Below are 22288 nucleotides of genomic sequence, written 5' to 3'. Positions count from 1 at the left end.
TAAGCTGAGCACATGCTGGAAACTTCATTAATACAGCAGAAGGGAAAATGAACAAACAAACTAAGGCTACAACTGGCAGTGCTCTAAGTGCATAAATCCAAGAGATTGACAAGAAAGGCAAAGCACAAACCCCCAAACAGAAAAACTGCAGCACAGTTGGCTGCCAAAGGGGTTAATGACAGCACTGCCTTCTTCCCAAAGCTGCAAGGCAAAAACATCTGCTTTAGTGTGCTGGAAACAGCAGAGAGAGCAACACTGGGGTTGGGAGCACTTATTTCTGAGGGAACCAATAAAACAGAGGGACTGCTCTGCACCCAGTGTGACACACTTGATGGAAGGCAGCAAACATTGCTGCAAGTGATGATGAGTGAAGAGCAGTGGCCTGTCTGGGTGAGGGTTGGGATGCTGGGAATGTACCAGGGTGCAGAGATGCCTCAGGCAACGGAGAGCAGACAGCCAGCTCTTGCTGAAAGTCGGGAAGTAAATGCTTATGGAGGTTTTGTAAAATATGGTGGCTGCCATGGGGAGGTAAAGGGTTCATTAGTATCCTTAGAAAAGCAGGGAAATAAAACTTCCCATGCAGAGAGTAAGGATGGGTTCTGAGAGCAGGCAGAGATCAGAACTGAAGGGATTTCTGTAGTCCCTGATGTCCTTAACTCCTCCGCTCCTAAAGAACCTGATTGTTTATTTACATATCCAACTGAATATCCAGCACAGAGGAACACATTCTGCTGCCTCCAAAGGCAAAAATTCTGAGAGAGAATGAAAATACCTAAAACCTGGACACCACTGGGGTGTGGCCACAGCTCTTCACAGAGAGCAGCAGGCACCAGTTCCCAAGGATTTGTCCTAAGGAAAAGCAGTGAGAAGCTCAGAGAAGAGGAGAAAACAATTCTTGTCTCTAGTCACTGCTCCTGTTCTTGCACATGTGGAACGTGTCATGGAGATTGTTTATGCAAAGTGATATGTTAATTGGACAGTGGTGAAAGTTGTTTTGATTCCTTTTGAATGGGTCAAAATCATGTGTTGTTTTATTGGTGCATTACAACATTACATTTCTTTCACATTGAGAAAGCATGAGAGTAAAACACATTGATCCACAAAAATGCCTTCCCTATGCTGACTTTGCACTGCTGATTGTGGCACCTACAGATCCCTCCACAAGTTTCATTCCATTAAGTCTTTCATAATTTTAATTACATTTTAATCAAACCTTTTACATTGTCTCCTTTATGACTCTCGATTGAATTATTCCCATTAAAATGTGTTATTCTTTACTGCTTTTCTGAGATCACCAATTACTCCTGCAATTTCAGGTTTTATGCTGTATTACACTTCATGTTCCAATCCTTTAGCAGCCACTACTCACTTGAGGGCTGGAAGAGATTTTCCTCCTCCCAGACAGTCTCAGAGAGTCATGGGTATCTCTTTCTTTAATATAGTATTCTTTAATATAGTTTTTGTTTAGTGTGTAATTTAGTATAGTATTAGTGTAATATAACGTAGCTAAATAAAGCAATTGTTCAGTATTCCTGAATCATGGAGTCAAAGCTCATTATTGCCTGGCTGGGGGAGCACCTGCATCTGCTATACTGGGGTTATGGATGGTGTCCCTAAAAATAATTTTAAAAAATATTGCATTCATAGTCTCTATTTTGAGCTGTGCTTGGTGCCCCAGAGCAGATAATCAATGTTTACATTTTGTTCCTGAGGCCTCTCAGCTTCTCAGGAGAAAAAATCATTAGGAAAGGATTTTTCAGAAAATGTGTCTGTAGCAAGGGACCTTAACTCCCACCCAGCGCCACTCCTGCCATGGCAGGGACACCTCCCACTGTCCCAGGTGCTCCAAGCCCTGTCCAGCCTGGCCTTGGGCACTGCCAGGGATCCAGGGGCAGCCACAGCTGCTCTGGGCACCTGTGCCAGGGCTCAGCACCCTCACAGGGAGGAATTTCCTCCATAAATCCAGTACAAACCTGCTCAACACAGGACTGACAGCAATAAGTGAGCTGAGGGGCTGCTTAAGCTGCTCTGGAATGCAAGAGCTGCTCTATTACAGTGATTGCTCTGCCATTGGTCATTAAAATTCACCAGTAAATATTAATGTTGCTTGCTTAGCCAACTTTCCCAAGTAATTGATGGATTTTCTCTCTTGGGTATTTCCAGACTTATCACTCTGGGGACTTAATTTTCAGTATGTAACCTATGCTGGATAATTCAGGCCAAATTAATGTAGAGGAAATAAAAGCTGATTGTACATTAACTGTTAGTTAAATCTCCAGAGGTACAGAAGCACCACTTAGGAAGCCAAAATTTACAGCTCCTGCCCAAACCCATCTGGTTCTTTTGCTGCCCAGGAGGCAGAGCCCCCTCAAGCACAGGATGTCTGTGCCCAGCCTGTCCAGGAGGGTCCAGGCTCCTCAGGATCTTCATTTTGCCATCCCTTCCCTCTCCAGAGACACAGCAATGATCTGTTTTCATAGCACCATTCAGGCTTTCTTGGTGAGAACTCACATAAGCAGGCCACAAAATGTGCTGCCATGAAAATGTCAGTCTTTGAGCGATTAATTTTGGTTTTATGAGGTAATATTCCCTTTAAAACATTCTGTTCTGGTGTTCACCTGAGAAATACTGATGTCACCTGCAAGGGTTGAGTGGAGAAGTGGAACATTTGGTTCCATTGGAACCAAATGGCTTGGTTCTATGAAATTTAATATAGAAGAAAAAATAAATCAGAGATGCCTCATTTCTAGTGCAGAGGTACTTGGCCAGGTACTTCCATTCTGCACTGCCTTGGTTCCTGGTGTTTTATTTTATTTTCTCTTCATTTTAGGCTTTGCCAGGTATTTCACAGGTCCAGGGTCAGATTTCCTGCTGCAGTCACATTGTACAACACGATTGTACTTTACACATTGCCCTGATTTTAATTTTGGCCGGCAGCTAGAGAGACAAAAAAGAAGCACCACCATATCCTCAATGGCCTGGAGCTGGGAGCCAGGGATTCATTACAGGACATCCATCCAGCCAGGCAGAGACAGACTCATTTGCAAATGAGCAGCCCAAACTCAGCCTGCATGGTTTGAGGGATGGAAAAAGTTTGCAGGATAATTTATTAGTGCCATTGTCTGCAGCTTTCCAGATGTTCTTGTCCTGGAGCATCCACAGAGGAGAAGCTCCCAAATACATCAATAAAATAGTTTAGAGATGTTTTTCTGCTAGGAGGCATGAAGCTGGAAAAATTAAAGGTGTTCCTCCAGAAATGATTTAAATTAATGAATGACTTCAGATCAAGGCCAGAGGGAGGGAAAAATGTCAGCACAGCCTTTCCTGCTTGTATTGAGGCAGGGCAGGTCTCTAACCACTGCTGCATGCAGGGAAATGAGAGATAAAAATAATAAGGTAATAGATAAAATAATAAATAAATATTAAATATATAAAATAATAAATAAATATTAAATATATAAAATAATATCAAATGATAAAAAATCGATTTAAAACGTAAAAAATTAGATAAAACTAATAATAGAGAAAATAATAATGATAATAATAATAGATAAAAATTAATAATTGATAGAAATAATCTTTCCCTTGGGATGGGAGATACTTCCCTGAATGGCCAGAGAAGATCCCAGGGATAGTTCTGCAATGCTCAGTGCAAACAAATGCTCTCTAAGCTGATGATATTCATGCAAATATTTTGTGAAATGCTGCCACTCATCCAGCATGACAAAAATATTTTCCTTAGAACACACCATTGGAAAGAGGGAGGTGTTTTCACTGGACTCATTTAAACAAATAATTAAACAAAGAATGGACCAAAAACCAGCTCCTGCCTGTTGGGGTTTAATGCCAGAAGAGTGAAAGGAAAGATGAGAGCTGCTTTCATCCCTCAAGCCTTTTCATGTCTTTTGGGTGGCATCAAGAATCAATAAACATCAGAAAAAATATCCCTCATAGGTAATAAAGGTGATTCAAGGCATGTCCAGCCCAGATGAAAATCCATCCCCCACCTGCATTTACTGGGCAGCAGGAAAGAGTGAAAGCCTGTGTCAGACCTTGAGTACCAGTCTGAATAATTGACATTAAGATTTGTTGAAATGGAACAATTTGACTGACCCACTTTTGGACTTCAGGCAAGTTTATCTCACGTAAAGAACTATTTTGCGTTTATGCCGATGTTTTTAGGAGCTCTGTCATGCCTGCCAGCTCACCTTCCCACAGACAAATTCACAGAAAATAATGCACAGTATTAATGCCAGGATCCCCCAAATTGATTTGGCCTCCACTGATTTCAGCATTGAGCAAAGGAAGCTCTTTTTCCTAATCACCACATTAACTTTAATATAAACTTCTCATTGTCAGGTTTGTAGGCAGATATCTGCATTTGTCCTAATCAGGGATTCACTTGCAGCTGTAGGTTTAAAACTCCCTCTAGAGTAATCCCAGTGCAGAGTTGTGTGTTGGTTATAAAAAAGCCCAAAGCCCCTAAGCCTCATTTAAGGGCTGATGTTGACAGAAACCTGGCTCAGACCCCACTGGCATGAGGCAGTTCCAGGTCTCTGGGTAGACCCCGAGCTGCTCAGCTGTGTGCCCTGCACTGCTGAAAGCAAAAAAAGAAACCATCATCGAACTGAAATAGTTGGAGCTCGCAGGACAATCTCTCTCTCTCAAATAATCACCTTGGGGGATCTCTGTTTAATAACAGAGAGCAATCACTGCACACTGCAGATACTGAGAGAACATTTTTAAAACCTCACACCTAAAACCTCAGCTTTTTCCTTTTCCTGTGTCATAGCCCTCGCTCACAGAAGTTCCTGGGGGCACTAATGCAAGGGTTTAGAAATGACTCAAAACACAAACACACAATTTGTTGTGAAGGAAAGCACAGGGTGTTTCCTGAAAGCACATCACTGGACCATAAAATGTGAGCTGTGATGCTGCACTGGGGGCAGGGACAGAAGAGAGAAGTGCCTGTGAATCTGTCTCTACTTCCCTGAGCATTGTGTGATTAGCTGCCCCCTTTGGACCTAACCTTTATTCCTTTAACAAACCCAGAGACTCAATTACACCTCTTGCCTCACTTTGAGGCTAAGTGAAAATACATCAGGACAGGGAAGTGACAGAAAAGCTTTTAGTCTACTTCAGCTGACAACAAAATGTATTTTTGTCCCACTCTCTCTCAGCAAAGCCATTGAAATTCACATCAGGGGATGGATTTAGATCCTATTGCACCTGTTAGTTCTGGTGTTTAAACAAATTCTTCATGATGCTGATGTACCTGGGTGAATATCAGCAAGGACAGAGCAGAGGAAAGCAAACTCAGCCCCTCATGTAGGATTTACCTCCTCAGGTTTGGAGGGGGCTGCAGATCGTGCAGTATTCTGCCCAGCAATATTAATTATTGCACAGACTCTGGCTATTTAGTGCATTATCACAGCCCAACGAGGCATTCCTGCTATGATTTACCTTGTAAGCACTGCTCTTTGTAGCTGCATTTACAGCTTTGTAAATGCTCCTTATTGCACAGCCATTACCAGTGCCATTAAACTCATTTAACCATGCTCTCACCACTGGAGTATTACAGAAATGTGGCAGCAGAAGTAGTGTAACTTTTCCTCTTTATTTTTCCAAAGAGGAAAAGTTACACTACTTAAAATAATACATTATGGCTAAACATGTATTTATTTGCATTACAGCTCTTTATAACTCCTGAGAAATGTCAGTATTAAATACTGAAAGTGTTAAATACATATATGTTCAAAAACCCAGTTGGCTTCTTCAGTATAATCACTTGATAAAAGTAAGGATGGAAGAGATTAATAATATTGATTGGTTATAAGCCAGTATACCTTGTGTTAAAAGCTAGCTCTTTTTAATGGCAGATAGGACATCACAAGCACTGGTTTGAAGAAAAAAAAAAGTTTAAAAAGTTTCTTAGGTGATAATTCTGCATTATCACCTGCTGCAGTAACCTCTGTTAAAATAAGGGCCATACAGAAACAAGGTCAATATTTCTGCTCCACTCTTTAGCCATAGCACAGAAGCTGCTGCACAGCTTCTCCACACTAAATCTTGCAGTACTTAAACTTCAGAAATTCCCAGCTGGAATGCACTCACAACTGATTTATTGCCATTTACTTTGGGAAATCCCAAATACAGCAGAGGCTACTTTCATCACTTCATGGAAAATGTAAATCCACTTACTGATAATGAATTCCTGTAGCATCTCTTCCAGGAGCTCTCTGTGCCTCCCCTGCCAGCTCTCACCCAAAATGTTGCTGCAGGGGCTGGGTTTTTGTGTGATAATCCTTGTTCTCCATTAGCCTGAAATTAGATCAGCTGTGCTCACCCCTTTTGGGATCAGTAGCACAGGAGTTTCCTTTCAGTGTTTAAAACAAGGAGACTTCAGCTGATGCTGAAAATAAACTGGTCAAAAATCAAAATGGAACTATTTTCCATCAGGATAATTCACAGAAGCAGAGCTGTTGCACTGAAATTCCAAGGGAGGTCATTCAGACCAGAATGGAATTAGGAAAGGAGCAAATTAGGAAGGAGCAATTCACCCACTCAATAATAACCCTGTTTCTTTGGGCATTTCTTCACATGAGAAGGTTGGAAGCTTCAAAAGAGCAAGGGTGGATGCAAAATTGTACTGGCAATCATTCTCCCACAGGCTGGCAAAAGTTTTTATACACTGAGATGTAACAAGAGATTTTTCCATCAGCATATTCTTAAACTTATGAGTTTTATTAACACAAGAAATTAAAAATATTTCTCAGCCTTTATGAAATGGAACTCCTGTTTCCCAAACAAGCCTCAGAAATAGGATCTTTCTCCCTTTCCCCTGTGCAATGATTTGTTTGAGGAAGCCAGCTCCAGTCTTTTCCACACTCAGTGATAGAGGATGTTTAAGCTGCTTTATCTTTGTTGAACAATGCTGCAGATATGAATCCCATCACATTCACTCCATGAACAAGTTTTACACCTCTTAGATTACAGTGACACTGTGACATTGCTGTAATATTCTTTTCCCCTTCCTTTTTTACTGTGTTATATTGGTTTCAGCAGGAGCCCACATCTGAAACTTTCATTGTGGCTTCAACCTGTTGGGCTGGGAATGAAGATGAAATGGGTTTTTCTATGCACAAATGCTCTGTGATGCTGATAAGGGCTGATGTGAACAGAATATAGACTAACAGAACAGAATTGTGTATTCAGCCTGCCTGGTAAAGGAGATATTTTTCAGCAGTCTGTTGAGTAGCAATCAATGATTTGTAAATATCACCCTCAATAGAGTGGGGACTCCTTTCTCCTAATAACACTGCCAGACACAAAAACAATTAATAAAAAGCTCAAGGAGATTTTTGACAATAATCTGCCTCTTGGGAGCCTTCAGAGCCACCTCCTCTGTGTGTCCAGCAAGGGGCACTGGGCAAGCCTGTTGGAACCAGTAAATCAAACTTTCCCTGGCTGAGATCTCTTCCAGCAATTATGTGATGGGCTTGGACCTTAATTAGCAGCTCTTCTCTCTCAGTCTGAATGGTGTCAGGTCACTGAGAGTAATGCCAGCCAGGATGTTTTGAGTTGTTGTCTCCAAACCAGAAGTGTGACAGGGCACTCACCAGTCCCTCCCAGATCAGGTGTGAGTGTGCTCTGCCTACAACCTGAGAAATGGGAAAACCAGAAATCTGCTTTTGCTCCAGCTGTGAATCAGGGGGAGAATTCACTTGAATTCAGGAGTGAAAATGCATTTGGAAACTTCCCTTTACTGACTGCCCTTTCTCACTGCAACACTAAGTGTCACTGTCATATTTTCTGGAAAAATCCCCTTGCCCAGGATTCTTCTCCTGGGAAGCTGAGAAGCCTCAGAGAAAAATGAAAAAAAATATTATCGCATTTGCTTCTCCTGTGTTTTGCTGCTTTGGAATGTGTTTGGAGATTGTTTATCCAGCAGGTGGTTGTTTCATTGGTTTCATGTGAATTGTTTTAACTTAATGACCCATCATGGTCCAGCTGTGTCAGGACTCTGGAGAGGGTCACCAGTTTTTAATTATCTTGTTAAGCCTTCTGTAAATATCCTTTCTCTATTCTTTAGTACAGTATAATATAATATAATATAATATAATATAATATAATATAATATAATATAATATAATATAATATAATATAATATAATATAATATAATATAATATAATATAATATAATATAATAAAATAATAAATCAGCCTTCTAAGAACATGGAGTCAGATTCATCATTTCCTCCCCATGATGGGGGGCCCAAAAAAAACACAACTAGGAGCTGTAAAAGCCTTAAAATTCCTTAAATGCCCTTTGGCTTAAAAAGTGAGAAGTTCTGTGTATTGGACAATGGCAACCTGAGCTCTCTGGCTGGAGCTTGTCTGGATTCAGTTGGGCAACTCTGCAATTTCATCTTGTCCTTTTTGGAGCTGCACTCTGTCCTCTGGGTGAATGTTGCTTATATAGAAGTGCATTAATTAGACTTGGAAATCTAATTAAGATGAAAAGGAAGGCAGACAGGCACCATCCAGAAGGTGTGCACATGTCACCATCAATTCTCTTCCCCTTCTCATCACCAGGAGAGAAGCTGCTCTGCAGATGGAAAGAGCCAGGGACCCAAAGGAGCTCAGAGGGCACAGTGCTGTGGGTTGGAATTAAAAAGCACAATTACATCAGTGAACAAGAGGCCAAATAAAAGGAAGCCAGAGATAATCACTGTCATAAAAACCAGTGTCCTTGTGCCCCATCTACTCCTAGGAATAAACTTGTTTCAGACCACGTTAAAAATCTAGCACAATAATGCAGGGCTGCTGCAAATCTGCCAGTGAAATTAAGAGCTTTTTTGGCAAACTAACAGAGAGACTCAGTCCAAAGGTTTAAGGTTCCTGGAGCTGCTTCAGTTGTGTTGCTTGACTTTCTGCAGTCCTCCTAAACTGGCTGAATGCATCTCTCTGCTGTCGTCACCCAGCCAAAGCACTGAGAGAGGATTTTCTATTTCACATCCCATTCCTACCTTACTACTCAGATTATGTAATGTGGGTTATCCCAAATGCCTCTGGCTTTTCCCTTTGAAAAGGTTTTTTTCAGAAAATAATAATGGGCAGATCTTCACTTCTGTGAGTTCAGCATACATCTGTTGCAGCTCAGATGTTTTTATTACAGTTATCTGGGTTCAAAGTTTGGACCAGTTTGAATGCTTTTTCTTTTTTTGTTGTTATTTCTACAAGTTTCAACAAAAATCCTGTAGCATCTGCAAAAAGAATCTCAGTTAATTCAGTGCATTCGGAGTTACCTATCCAGTCTTGTAATTTTGATTTTATATATGATATGAGTTTTATATATATGTATATATGAGCAAATTTTAATTCAATGGCAAAATGACAATGTTTTTTCTCTGTTCTGGGCAAGTTCCTGAGCAGGGAATAATTTGCACAGCTGTAGAACAGGAATTCTCTGTATAATAAACTGAATTAAACTGGGTGCATCCCAGTGGAAACTTCTAATTTAATTTTAGCCTCTTAGGACAGCAATGTAGGCATTCTGCTTATCAGATGAGTGTGGAGTGTACTCTGGGATAGCAGGTGAGACAATTTATCTTGTAAAGATGGGTAAGAGCATTAAGAAATTTGGTTTCAGATAATGCCTGCGGGTGCTGCTCCTAACTGTCCAACAACATGATCTTGCTTAGCAATTTTAAGACAAAAAACCCATGTAAAGGCTTTTTTCCACCTCCAGGATGTGATCTACTCATTGATCCAGAGCAGTTCTCCCAAAGTCATTAGAATTTTAGCACTACAAAACAAAAACTTGGTTTTTTCTTAGGTTTGGGGTTTTTTTTCACCCCAATCCACAGTACTTTTTGCTGTGGATATAAAGAAGGAAAATGAGGTTCTCTTTTCACATTAAATAGAAATAAGTGTTTCTATGCACAGGGTAAAAAAAATAGAGAGTCAAATTAGAAAAAGCAACAAAATCTGAATGAATCAGCACAAATGCTCTATTCCTAACCCAGAGCCTGAGATTTGCAGTCACTGTGGGGACATTTTGCTGGTTGCCAGTCTCGTGGTTTCAGGATATCCCTGCTGTGTTTGATTCAATATTGTCCTCCTGTTCTAGCCTGACCACGTTTGTTATTAAATATGGCACTTGCAGGGTTATTTGGGATGTGGAATGGGACCAGGGGATGGGATCTGTTGGGTTTAGCTGGGTAACAATTGCAGAATTTCAGCCTTGCAGTCTTACACTGTACCTTTGCCTGGAGGAAAGCTGAACAACATTACTTTGGTTAAAGGAGGGAGGCTGTTCCATTTTAACATCATCAGTAATGACTTTTTATCAGTAACATTGTTTCTTTAGGGCTTTTTTTTTTGTGTGATGCTCTACATGGGTTATTAATGACAATAACTTGCTAAATTATATTCTTCTCAAAAAAAAATGATAACACACAGATGTACAAACCCACATTCATGTGTTGTTTTATTGGTGCATTACAACGTTACATTTCCTTCACATTGAGAAAGCATGAGAGTAAAACACATTGATCCACAAAAATGCCTTCCCTATGCTGACTTTGCACTGCTGATTGTGGCACCTACAGATCCCTCCACAAGTTTCATTCCATTAAGTCTTTCATAATTTTAATTACATTTTAATCAAACCTTTTACATTGTCTCCTTTATGACTCTCGATTGAATTATTCCCATTAAAATGTGTTATTCTTTACTGCTTTTCTGAGATCACCAATTACTCCTGCAATTTCAGGTTTTATGCTGTATTACACTTCATGTTCCAATCCTTTAGCAGCCACTACTCACTTGAGGGCTGGAAGAGATTTTCCTCCTCCCAAAGACAGCCTGTCTGTACCAAAAGCCATTAAAATACTGAGAATGTGTACAGCACAGTTAGAAGGCCCCACTCCATTTTGAGAATAAGCCAGATCTATATAAAAACATGCAAAATGCTCTATGCATCAGTATTAAACTTCTAATTTTGATTGAAGATTTATTCTTTTTTTTTAACATTTGCATATAACCTGGAAGACTAGGGTTCCTGCTGAAAGAAAGAGCTGATGGCTAAGCCTCACCCTGGCTCTGGGGCTCTCAGTAATCCTCCCACATGAAGTAATAGAAAACTATATTTGTTACAGAATTCTGTAGGGTGGTTTAAAAACTTCATAGGAAGATTAAACCTCCATTGAACTCTGTGGATTTCTAGAATAAGATCTCAACCACACCAGAGGAATGTTCTGTCAAATCCAGTGCAAATAACAAGTAATTTTGCTTTGCTGATGCTGGTAGTGTGAATTACTGTATATTCACCAGGAAAACCACAGCTAAGTTCAACTGTCTCTGCTGTAGAGCTCAGAATTCTGTAAGTGGAGCATCCTCCCTCTGGCTCACTTAAACTGTACCAGCTTTGCTTTTTTCTGATTTCTACAGAACCTCCCGGGTTCACTCCTGTTACCTTCTGTTCCTTAATGTCACTTCCTATTTATAGCCATTTCCAAATATCATATAAATTTATACACAGCAAGGTTGCATCCTCTTGTACACAGTTATTAGGTTTATTTTTAAGGGGACCCTAATTTACTTGCTTTTTATAAAAATTCAAGTGTCGCCAATCAGGAAGCAGCTCTTCTCAAAAAAAAAAAAAATCTACAAAGCTTTGCTTTGAGGAAAATAAATGGCAAGCCTTACATAAAGACATTGAGCTGTTTGAATCACAAAATGTCTACAAGGCTGATGCATATTCCAACAGGAACACAGAAATTATAATCATGGCAGCAGTCTCCTCCAGTCTGAAGCACCGTAATTGTGGTCGTTGATCAACATTATCTTGATTGCTCCAAGAAATGTTCAAATGCCAGGGTGTGGTCTGGAATATTTTGCCTGGATTTTTCACAGGATACCTAAGGAGAAAAAACCTGGAATCTGACATTCTGCCATCCAAAGGTACATCATCTCACAGGAACGGGATGTATACTGCATAGTGCATTCCTAACAAACAGAATCCTACTGAGAATAAATTAACTTCAGTCACACACTTGCTAAACTTCCCCATACCAACAGTGGTTTGATTCTGGTGAGTTCCAATTCAGGTACCAACCTTGGCAAGCACCATGCCCAAGAGCATGGTGGGCTGAAAATGTGGGATGGGATTGGTGGAAAACTGTCTCCAGCCTTCCTCTGGGAATGTTACAGTGCTGGAAACCACCACAGGCATTTGTGGTTGTGTGCCCAAAGTCACGAATGAGAATCTTTGCATTTCCTCAGGTCACCAATGCTGCAGTGAGTCACTACACAAGAATGAACATGGCACAACGAGATCCACAGAAAACTTTGTGTTTCTTTGTCCTCCCAGCTTTAGGGGGTTTTAAACATCTGTTCAGCTTGTTAAATGCAATGGTGTTTTCTTTCAAATTTGTTTTGATGGTAAACACACTGCAAGAGTTCTCAAAAATTGCTGATGGTCAATACCAAGTTTCTAATCCATCCTGTATGTTGTTCTTAGTTGGCAATTTTAACAGCATGGAGCTTCTTGAAGGTGAGAATCATCCTGTGGAACTACTAATGCACAAGGCTTGCCTCTCACAAGCACTTCACCAGCCACACCTTTCAACTTCTTGGTCATTAGTAGCTCAGAAGACCTTGGCAAAACTTGATAATTAATACAAAGTTCCACCAGCATGTGGAGATTTTTGTTAATGTCAGAAGGCAGCAAGATAAACATAAGGATGATGTCCTAAATTATCAAATTACAGATGTTGAACACCTGATGAAAAGTGCTCTGTGTACTCGCCACCCATCAAAATCAATGAGTGCTGAAGATGACCAGAACTTTGTAGAAGATGCTCAGTACTTCAGAAAATCTGTTTCCAGATCTAGTATATGCTCAACCCGATCTCAAAATTACTCTCTTAACCATTCTCCTCACGAGATTCTTTTAAATAATGTGCTTTCCCCTTCCCTTGAGTAGTTCTGCCTGCTTGCAGTAGACTGAAAACAGATAATTCAGCAAGTCAGTAAGAACTGAAAATTTAGCTTTAAAACTAGGATGGTGCCATGGCATTAAAAATAAAATATTTAGATTCCCTTTATAAAAAGGAAAGAAACAAAAGAAAAAAAATGTACATTAAGAACCACTGTTAAGAGACCAGTTTGGAGGAAATGTGAGAAGGCTAAAAGTTCATTCTGCACATTTCTCAAAGTCATACAGGACCTTCAGTGATTCCCTCCAGAGGCAGCCCAGTGGCATTGTCTGCTGTGGGTCTCTCTTCTTTCTTCACTGAGTTCTGATCCAGCAGGCTGACATAAGATTTGTGACAGGCTGTATTGCCCAAAGGAGGGTAGTGCTGTCTGTAGCAAATATAAGCAAAAATGAGGCCAATCACCCCTCCAACAAAAGCATCTGCAGGAAAAAAGCAACAAAACCAGAAGCACATTACAAGAGGAAGGGCAGACAGGAGTGAAAACTGCAAATAAAAGACATTTGGTTGATGTGAAAGTGTTTAACACAGAAAATATGGATTCTGAATTTTCCTAAAGAATTTGGAACCAAATACCACACTGGACACATAAAATCCATCCTCGAGGACTTGTGCAGTATTTTGAACACCCAAAGTGTAGATGGTTGGCTCAGCTTTGGGAGATGAACACTGGGAATAGAATGGCCTCCATGAGGTATCGAACACTCCTGATGTTTCAGATCACAGCTGACCACTTGTGGGTGGGCAACCCATGGATCTTCACCCAGTTAAAAAAGCAGACTGCCAAGAACAATCTCAAGCTGGATGAATTCTTACCAAAAGCATCTGAAAGGTCAAAGACTAACCATGCCTGTTAACTGATTTAACACCTCTTGAATATCTTTCTTTGATGTTTTTTACTATCCCATACTCCTATCAGAAAATAAAGTAAGGTAAGTAAGACTATTGGATGAGATATTTGCAGCTCTCACACTAAGGCAACTTAAATTTTTCTATAGAGGATTCCTTCTGTTTCTGGTTATTATAATAACCAGAAAATACTCACCTCACTAAAATACTCACCTCATCTTGTGTTTCATTTACAGTCAACAAGAGAAAAATTTCAGTGGACATACACACTCTGTGAAAGCCTCAGATTTAACATGAAGAATAATGAAGTGAGGCAAAAGGAACTGGTTAAAATGACCTGACAACACATTTTATTTTAACAAGACTGATACAGCTCCATATCATCTGTGTGACCTGTGTTTCCATTATTTTAATTTCAAAAAACCCAAAGTGTAATTAAAATACTGAATCATTTGGTTTACTGGCAAAGAAGGGTAAATCAATACAAATTATTTTTGTCTAAAATCCTTAAATACAGATTAAATACCCTGGTATGGCATTGTGATTTTTATCAGAACAAAGGCCATGTAGTTCAATTTTCAATGCATAATAGATGGTTTGTAATCATTAGAGAAGTGAGATGCCTTTTATCAGGAATGGCTGGAGCAAGAAAACCTGAAAAATTTAATAGTGAGGTAGATAAACTTAAAAAATGTGACTGTAAGTCACATTTGAGGAACAGGACTACATGGAATGACCCAGGAGATGCCTTCTATTCATATGTTCTCTTCCTCCACACAAAAGGACAAAATGAATCTATCACAAATTAATGTAACAGGGGCTCAAACAGGAATTTAAAAGGTGATTGTGTGCAGACAGTAACTTATCCTACCCACACTAGAAGCTGACTGATTTAATCAGCCTGGCTCTACCATACTACAATGGTATTAAAGGTACTGAGAGCAAGAATTTTCACTGTACAGCATCAATCAAGTGTAAAAAACTTAGTTATTGTGACAAGATTAATTTTCTATAAACCTGTGTTAGGTGTTATTCTCAGATAACTTGCACCTGCATAAACAGTTTTTACACTGTTAGACAGAAAAATGAAAATTATCTTTCACAACCAACTTCTCAGCATGTAGACACTGACAGTTTGAGTGACCAATCAATGCAGAATAACAACTTGTTACTAAAGGTAATTGGCAAGACAACTCCTAACCAATTAGAGACCCACACAAAGTCTGTAAATCTGTATAAAAATGAATTATGTGGATACAGAATGGGCCTTTTTGAACCATGAAGAAAATGGAGTCCTGTGTAATTTATTCCCACAAGTTTGCAGCTCCATCTCCTTAAAATTCAAAGGCAGAACAGGAGCAGCTGTGATGAGCTGAGTCCCAACCCTGGGTGCAGTGTTCCTCCACCATGCACAGAGCACACCTCCATCACCTGCTCACCTTTCAGCCCATCCATAATTCTGGCAAGGCACAGTTCACACTGCAAACACCTGTTCCAAACCTGTACCCTCCACATTTCTTCCCACTCCTCCTTTTCTCTCTAACAGGGATCTCAGACCAAGTGTTTTGTGTGCCTCCTGCCAGCCTGGTGAAGCAGCAGCTCATGCTCAGCAGGTTTGTGCTGGAGGCTCTCCCCAGCCCCAGGGTGACTGAGAAAAGGAGAAATGGCTCCTGAAACAAGACAAGGCTCTGCTGGAAAGCAGGAGGCTCCTCAGAGAATGTGTCAAGGCTAATGGCTGGTGATGAAGCAGCTGCAGGAGCACAGCAGGGTGAGGGAAAGCGTGGCTGAGATTGCTTCTGGTGCTGGGTGAGATGAGAAGGTGCTTGGAAGGTGCAGAAATTAATTGAAATTATATGAGGAACCAACAGAATGCTGTGTCTTTGTACTGGGATTTGGGGCCAGGTTTTGGTAGCAGAGGGAGCTGCAGGGGTGGCTTCTGTGAGAATCTTCTCCATGTGCAACAGAGCCAGCCCCAGGCAGCCCCAGGATGGGTCTGCCACTGGCCAAGGCTGGGCACAGCAGGGATGCGGGAGCACCTCTGGGGTAACAGATGTAAAAAACTGGAAAAAAAATCTGGACAACTGAAATAGCAGCTGGAGAGAAGAGTGAGAAGATGTGAGAGAAACAGCCCTGCTGACACCCAGGTCAGTGAGGAAGGAGGGGCAGGAGATGTTCCAGGCACCTTGACAGCAACTACAGAGTGATCTCTCCCCATCTTATCTCGACTCATGAACTTTCATTGCATTTTCTCTCATCATTCCAGCTGAGGAGGGGAGTGACAGACCTGGTGTCCAGCCAGGGTCAACCCACCGCAGTGCTGGAAAACGGGAAACAGCATGGAACCAGTATGGAACTGAAATTTCAGGTAATTGAAAGGAGCACTCAGGACCTTCAGGGGAGTTCAATTTGCAAGGCCAGCAAGTGCAGTGCCAGCAATACCACAGAAAGCCAAGGTGACCTACATAACAGCAGCAGAAATACCATGCATGGTATTTCTTATAGGAATACAGGGGCAAATAGGGAAAAAGTAATTACAGGCTGGTTTACTTAGCAGAAGACAAGAGTTAAAGCAAGGAAGCTACAAAGGTGGCCCTAAAGAAGGTAAAGAAATAATTGATGGCAGGGTTTTCTGAATTGTCACACGAGTGTGTAATTGATAAATAGCACAATCTCCTCCATCAGTTACAGAACTTTGGAGGACTCTGAGACAACAGTGACAGGTGCAGTGACCTGATGGGTGTTGCACTCCTGCTGGGAGGGAGGAGAGGATGCTGTGGCAGAGGCCTAAAGCTCTGAAGGTCACTGCTAGCTAATCCAGCCTTGCTAGGAAGCCCCAGCATCAACCCAGGAGCAAGGAAAATCTATAGCACAGCACGGTGCTTTAACTCACACCAGGTACTGCAACAGAAAAAATCAAAGAAATATGTCACCCTGTTCTTCTAAAGTTCTTCTAAACCTTCTGATGTTTACATTTTTGTAATAGAGTTTCTCATGCACTTTTCATATAAAAATAATTGTTTTACATTCCTTTCTAGAAGAAAAGAGAATTGATAAACTGTTAGTTTGACCAGTGTAGTTAAAAAAGTAGCAATTTCTTCTTATCCATAATCACTTTTAAATATCAGAGCTCAGAAATAAACTACCCCTTTTTTACCTTAACCATCTCAAAGTGGGAGTGTCGCTCATTTCATGTCGCATTACAACAGAAATCCATGGCTAACTCAGGAAAAAAAAGAGTGGGAAAATGGGGCATGTGCATGCCTGACCTTGCCAGTGGTGTTTGTAGTCACACATCCGCGACAGGGCGATCATCATGGCACAGTAGAGGGGCAGGATGGCTGCACAGAGCCGCCAGCTCTTCCCCCGGCCGCTCTCCGTGAAGCAGTGCAGCTTTCCAGCCAGGTAGAACGTGGTGAAGCCAAGGCCTGAAAATGCAACTGGAAAAGCAAAGCACATCACTGCAGGGAACTGTAATTAGTGCTGGTTTGGTTGCTTGGTTGGTTTTTCTTTTTTTTTTTTCTTTTTTTGTTTTTATTAAAGCAGTTAAGATCTTGCAAACATTAAAAAAAATCACGTTTTTGAGGAAGTGAATGAGAAAAGACATTCTCCAACAAGATCCATGACTTACATGTATTCTCCACAGCAGTAGTGTTACCTATGGAGCCATACAAGCAACCAGGAAAGGGAACACTCAGAAGCAATTAGATTTTTTTCTAATATATACACTCAGCTTTCACATAATCTGACATATCTGCAAACACTGTGTTGCCTCTAGATGTTCACCTATCCCATAGAAATTTAAATTTTTTCTTCCTTCAGCAATTTACCTTTTTCCTCTGGGGGATACATCAGACACTAAATTAAACATTTAAGCAAATTTTTAACTTGAGTCACAAAAGCGTTTTCGTGCTTCAACCTTCAGTAAATCTTTCCTGATTTTAGACCTATTCTAAAATGTTGAGGTTCAAAGCAGAAAAGGATTCAGACAGTTTGCACTGTAATTGAATTACATTTAAATGAGATTTTTAGATTCCATTACCCAGTTTCTATAGAACATGCACAAGTGGCAGTGACAAGAGAACTCAGGCACCAAGTTTCTGCCCTGAACTTTCCTGTTGCAGCTTTTACACCTTCCAGAGAGACACTGGACAAGGAAAGGACTTGTTTGCATCATTTCATCTTCCAGATGAGTAAATAGAGCAATCAAAATAAAATCTGTCTCGGATATGCAACATCAAATGCAATCCTGAAGCAAAAACTTTCCCTCTCCAAAAATATTTTTGTCTTCATATTTCTATTTTTCACCTCAGGTTATTATTTTTTAGGTGAACTGAAATCTGAAGGCAGCGTTCCCAGGCAGAAGAATCAATGGCTTTGTGGTTTAATTTTCAGGCAATCTGCAATGCCCAGCAATTTAAAGGGCTTAAAGGAATATTGCCCAAACTATAAAGTAGGTGTTCAGTTCACACAGACTCATATTTAGGATTAATACCATTTACCAGGCAATTTTATCAGCAATTGTCAGCATGGTGCCCAGCAACAGCAGATGTGCCTAAAAGGACTTTAAAGAGAATCTGGTGATATTTTAAAAATACTATTTCCCCCAAATTTTTGGGGTTCTTTTCAGGGTCTGCCAGATTTCCAGAAGAAGGTGCTCATGGAAGAACATGGAAGTTCAGCAGGATCTATATTTGTAATAAACACAAAGGCTGATCTTGCCTTAGGGGGTGGATGTGTTCCTCTAACAAAAAGGCAGAAAGAAGAGAGTCACAAACACTTCTCTAGGGGAACCTATGCCTAATATAAAAGGGAAAAGAAATATATCTAATATAAAGAAATATATCTAATATACTCTAATATACTCTCTCTAAATATATATCTATATATCTATATATATATCTAATATATTATATACTATATATATATCTAATGTACTATATCTAATATACTCTAATAATATATTAATATATATAAAACTAATATCACGGCTGTAGAACTACCATTGTGCAGAGAAGCCTTACACTGCAGAATTTCAGACTGACTTCCCTTACCCTGGAGTGTGCAAATCCAGAAAGAGCTGCTTGACCCAACAGTCCCAGTGCATGCAGAGTCAGCAGCAAAAACCACAGAATTGACAGCAAAATGCTCTGGGATGTGGGATATCCATTATAGAAGTAACTGCAGAATTCAAGAGAGCTCAATTGCTGTGCACTCCATGTGGGCAGCTTTGCCTGATGGCTCTGTTTTCAAAATGTCAGTCAAGAACATAAAGAAAAACAATTCACTCTTCAAGAATCCTGGGCCTGAAGGTGATATTTACACTGAAGAACTGGTCCATCAGTAGAATATATTTGAGTACTTTTTCCTGCACTAGCTGGAGTCCATACATCACTGCAGCACGAAGGAAATGCAAATACACACATGCCCTGAAGGGTCACACCCTGCCCACTGTCCCAGTAAAAGTTATTAGGAGGACAGATCCCAAAGATTCAGCAGAGCAATACAAAACCACTTCTAAGCTGCCTTCTTCCAGAAAATAAACTCTTTTTATACAAAGAAGGAAAAAGCAATATAAAATACCAACCAGCCCTTTTTGGAGACATTGTTGTAAATGAACAGAAGAAAATCAGTTAAAACAATGTTAACACAAGAAACATGTTGATACAAATTCCAGACACAAAAAACTATTGATTTTAAATGTTGTAAGAGGAGAAAGGAATGAAGAAATGAGATATTTTTACCAATTTTCGTAGCTAACTCAAATCAAAATCCTGATGCCACAAATTGCTGAACTCGGGGAAAACTCTCATGAGAAAAGCCACAGGTTCTGTCATGGCTTGTTAAAATTCTTTAAAATGCATTATCATTATTTGAATAAATAAAAATACAATAGACTCAATTGTTAAGTTTGTTTCTATGATGTTCTTTTTTAAAAAAAATTAGTTCAGAAGGAGTAAGGAGGATGACAGCATCTGGAGATAGCACAGATCCCATCCTGACACCTGATTCCCTCCAGACAGGGAATTTAGGTGAGCTGAAAAACCTGTCTGTGCAGACCAAACCAATTACCAAGCTGAAATGCATAAGGTGAGAAACTGTAAACAAGAATCTGATCTAAAGCACCCCAAATAAATTATTCATTTAAAAATGTAATTGCTTTTGTGAGTGTTTTTCTGAAATTTAAACTACCCCAGGAGGATTTTCAGCCTCTCAAGTTTCAATGGATGCTTTGCTAAACACACAATAAATGACTTTTTTACATTAAGCAGTTTTTGAACTAAAGAAAACCCTCAACTTACTTAAATGTCATCAAATTACAAAACAACCATCTGAATGGCCTTTTAAAGGATCAGATAAAATGATCCATCCCTTTGTCTGCAATGCTTTATTTTTGCAATGATTACTGTGCATTTCCCAAGTGCAAACACAGACCATTCATCACTGGAATTGCTCAGCAGCCTACTGAGGAATTCCAGCAGCTAGGGCTACTGCTGAATGTTTTCAGTTTCACACTGTTCAAAGACTGAAATATTTATCTTTCTTGAAAGAAAAAGTATGATACCAAATGTGTGCATAAATTTTAATGCTGAAATTCAATTCAAAGAGCATTTTATAGAAGTACAATTCCCAAAGAATGTTATGAGCTTATTCTCACAAAGTATTTTTAAATTCCTTTTTTCCAACTGGGACAGTCAATCACCTTCCCTTTGGCTTAGCTTTATTAATTTCTTTTCACAGAGAAAGACAGTTCAGCAGCAGCAACATGAAAAGCACATCACAAAATACAAATGTATGCAGGGACTTGGGAAACAAAAAAGAGATGCTGGAGACAGAGACATGTTAGAACAAAAATAGACTTATATTATCTGAAAAGCAAGAGCATTAGTCATTAGATTGTTTTTGCACCACTGTCACAGTGAATTCTTATGAATTTTTTTGGGTTTTTTTGGTGACATGTATTTTTAATGTACCTTTCCAGATACCTCATCTCACCTGAAATTCCTTAAGTGGCCTCAGGATGCATCTCATTGCCGCCAAAAAATGAGAACTAAGTTTTGATTTGTTCAGTTCATGACACCTTTTACAAAAGTCCTAGAAACAACCTGCTCCACAGCCTACTTTTCCATTTCTGTGGGTAGAAATCTTGAAAAAATTCCTCTTCTGTGAGAACACAGTAAAGAGAAGATTAAGCCAGCTCAGATCCTGGAATTACTGTTAATAATTTCTCTTTTTAAGCACAGCCTAGGCACAAGCCTTACATCACTGCCTCTTCAGCTCTAATATAAATTATGGCCATGGGGACATTTATCAGATATTTAACAACAAATAATCTCTACCAAGAGCAATTTATCTTCCAGGTCAACACTGGGAGATCTCAAATTCCAACCAATAGATCAGGGTCACTTCTTGCTTTCCTGTTTTTCTGTAATTACATGATCAATAAAATCCTGGGTAAGGATCACATCCTGCTCAATCCCCTGTCATGCCAAGTATTTCCATCACTCATTCAGGGATAATAATAATAATAATAATGAGAAGAAGAAGAAGAAGAATTTAAAACTTATTTGAAGGAAATTGGCCCAAGCATACAGACTAGCATGTAAAATACAGTTAGAAGAAAGGCTGAAGAGTTTCTCCATGCATAGAACTGTTTGACAGTGGAGGATCAGAATGCTTCTGTCAAACTCATGGTCAGCAGTGTCAAGGACTTTACTGGAATATACCAGTTTTAGTGCTGCAAATAATCCCCCTTAATGCTTCAAAAAAGAACTATGGAAACCCCAGGGCTGTGCCCAGCCTGAGCAGGAAGGGTTATACAGAAAATCACTGCTTCTCTTTTCATGGTGTGACACACAGCAGAAATAGGAAAATCCTATTTATTCCTGCAACACTGCAAAGTGCAAAGCAATGCAGCCTGATCTATCCATCATCTGCAAGAGCAACTTTTAATTTGGGTTTTATGGAGAGAAGTAGAATTGGACAGGGGGAAGGCAAATGACTGTGAGCCTTTTTTACCCCCACTTTCAAATGGACCAGGACACCAAGGAGGAAGTGGCTGCACAGCAGGATTGTGCTGTCACTGAATTCAATGGGCTCCAAACTTGCCAAAAACTCTCTTGAGAGAGACTTTTGATTAACTCTCTTTGGAAAATCAGGGACTGGAAAATTGGGCATCTTCAATCCCAATTCGGTCTGGAATGAAGTTTGCTACTGAAGACAGCAAAACTAAAGTTGCTCTCTGTTATGGAGTACACAATGGATTTGGGATTAATACTTTTAACCATACAAAGAAAAGGGAGAAAATATAATTTTTCAAAGTCCTAAATAACTGAATTGTTCACCGTGGAGAAGAGGAGGCAACCTGATCTAGTGGGAGGTGTCCCTGCACATGGCAGAGGTGGAACTGGATGATCTTTAAGGTCCCTTCCAATCAAACC

The 22288-nt window shown here is 39.9% G+C and overlaps 1 protein-coding gene across 2 annotated transcripts in view; it reads right to left on the bottom strand.

Moving 5' to 3' along the window:
- Positions 1 to 10467: 10467 nt before the first annotated feature.
- The window catches only part of PLPP4 (phospholipid phosphatase 4), a 46323-nt gene continuing 34502 nt past the window's right edge, over positions 10468 to 22288 (bottom strand). Inside the window, exons 6-8 of one of the 2 annotated variants that reach the window (XM_058028675.1) lie at positions 17117 to 17287; positions 13235 to 13423; positions 10468 to 11924 (exon numbers count right to left, since the gene is read on the bottom strand). In XM_058028675.1, coding sequence (XP_057884658.1) covers positions 11914 to 11924; positions 13235 to 13423; positions 17117 to 17287 — 371 coding nt within the window. In that variant the 3' untranslated portion in view covers positions 10468 to 11913. Of the gene's footprint in view, positions 11925 to 13234; positions 13424 to 17116; positions 17288 to 22288 lie in introns of those variants that run through there. The other variant, XM_058028676.1, reaches the window with a different exon arrangement.

Source organism: Melospiza georgiana, chromosome 8, assembly GCF_028018845.1.
Source record: "Melospiza georgiana isolate bMelGeo1 chromosome 8, bMelGeo1.pri, whole genome shotgun sequence".
Lineage (NCBI taxonomy): Eukaryota > Metazoa > Chordata > Aves > Passeriformes > Passerellidae > Melospiza > Melospiza georgiana.
Note: the sequence above shows the minus strand (reverse complement) of the source record. Positions and strands in the feature narration are given on the sequence as shown.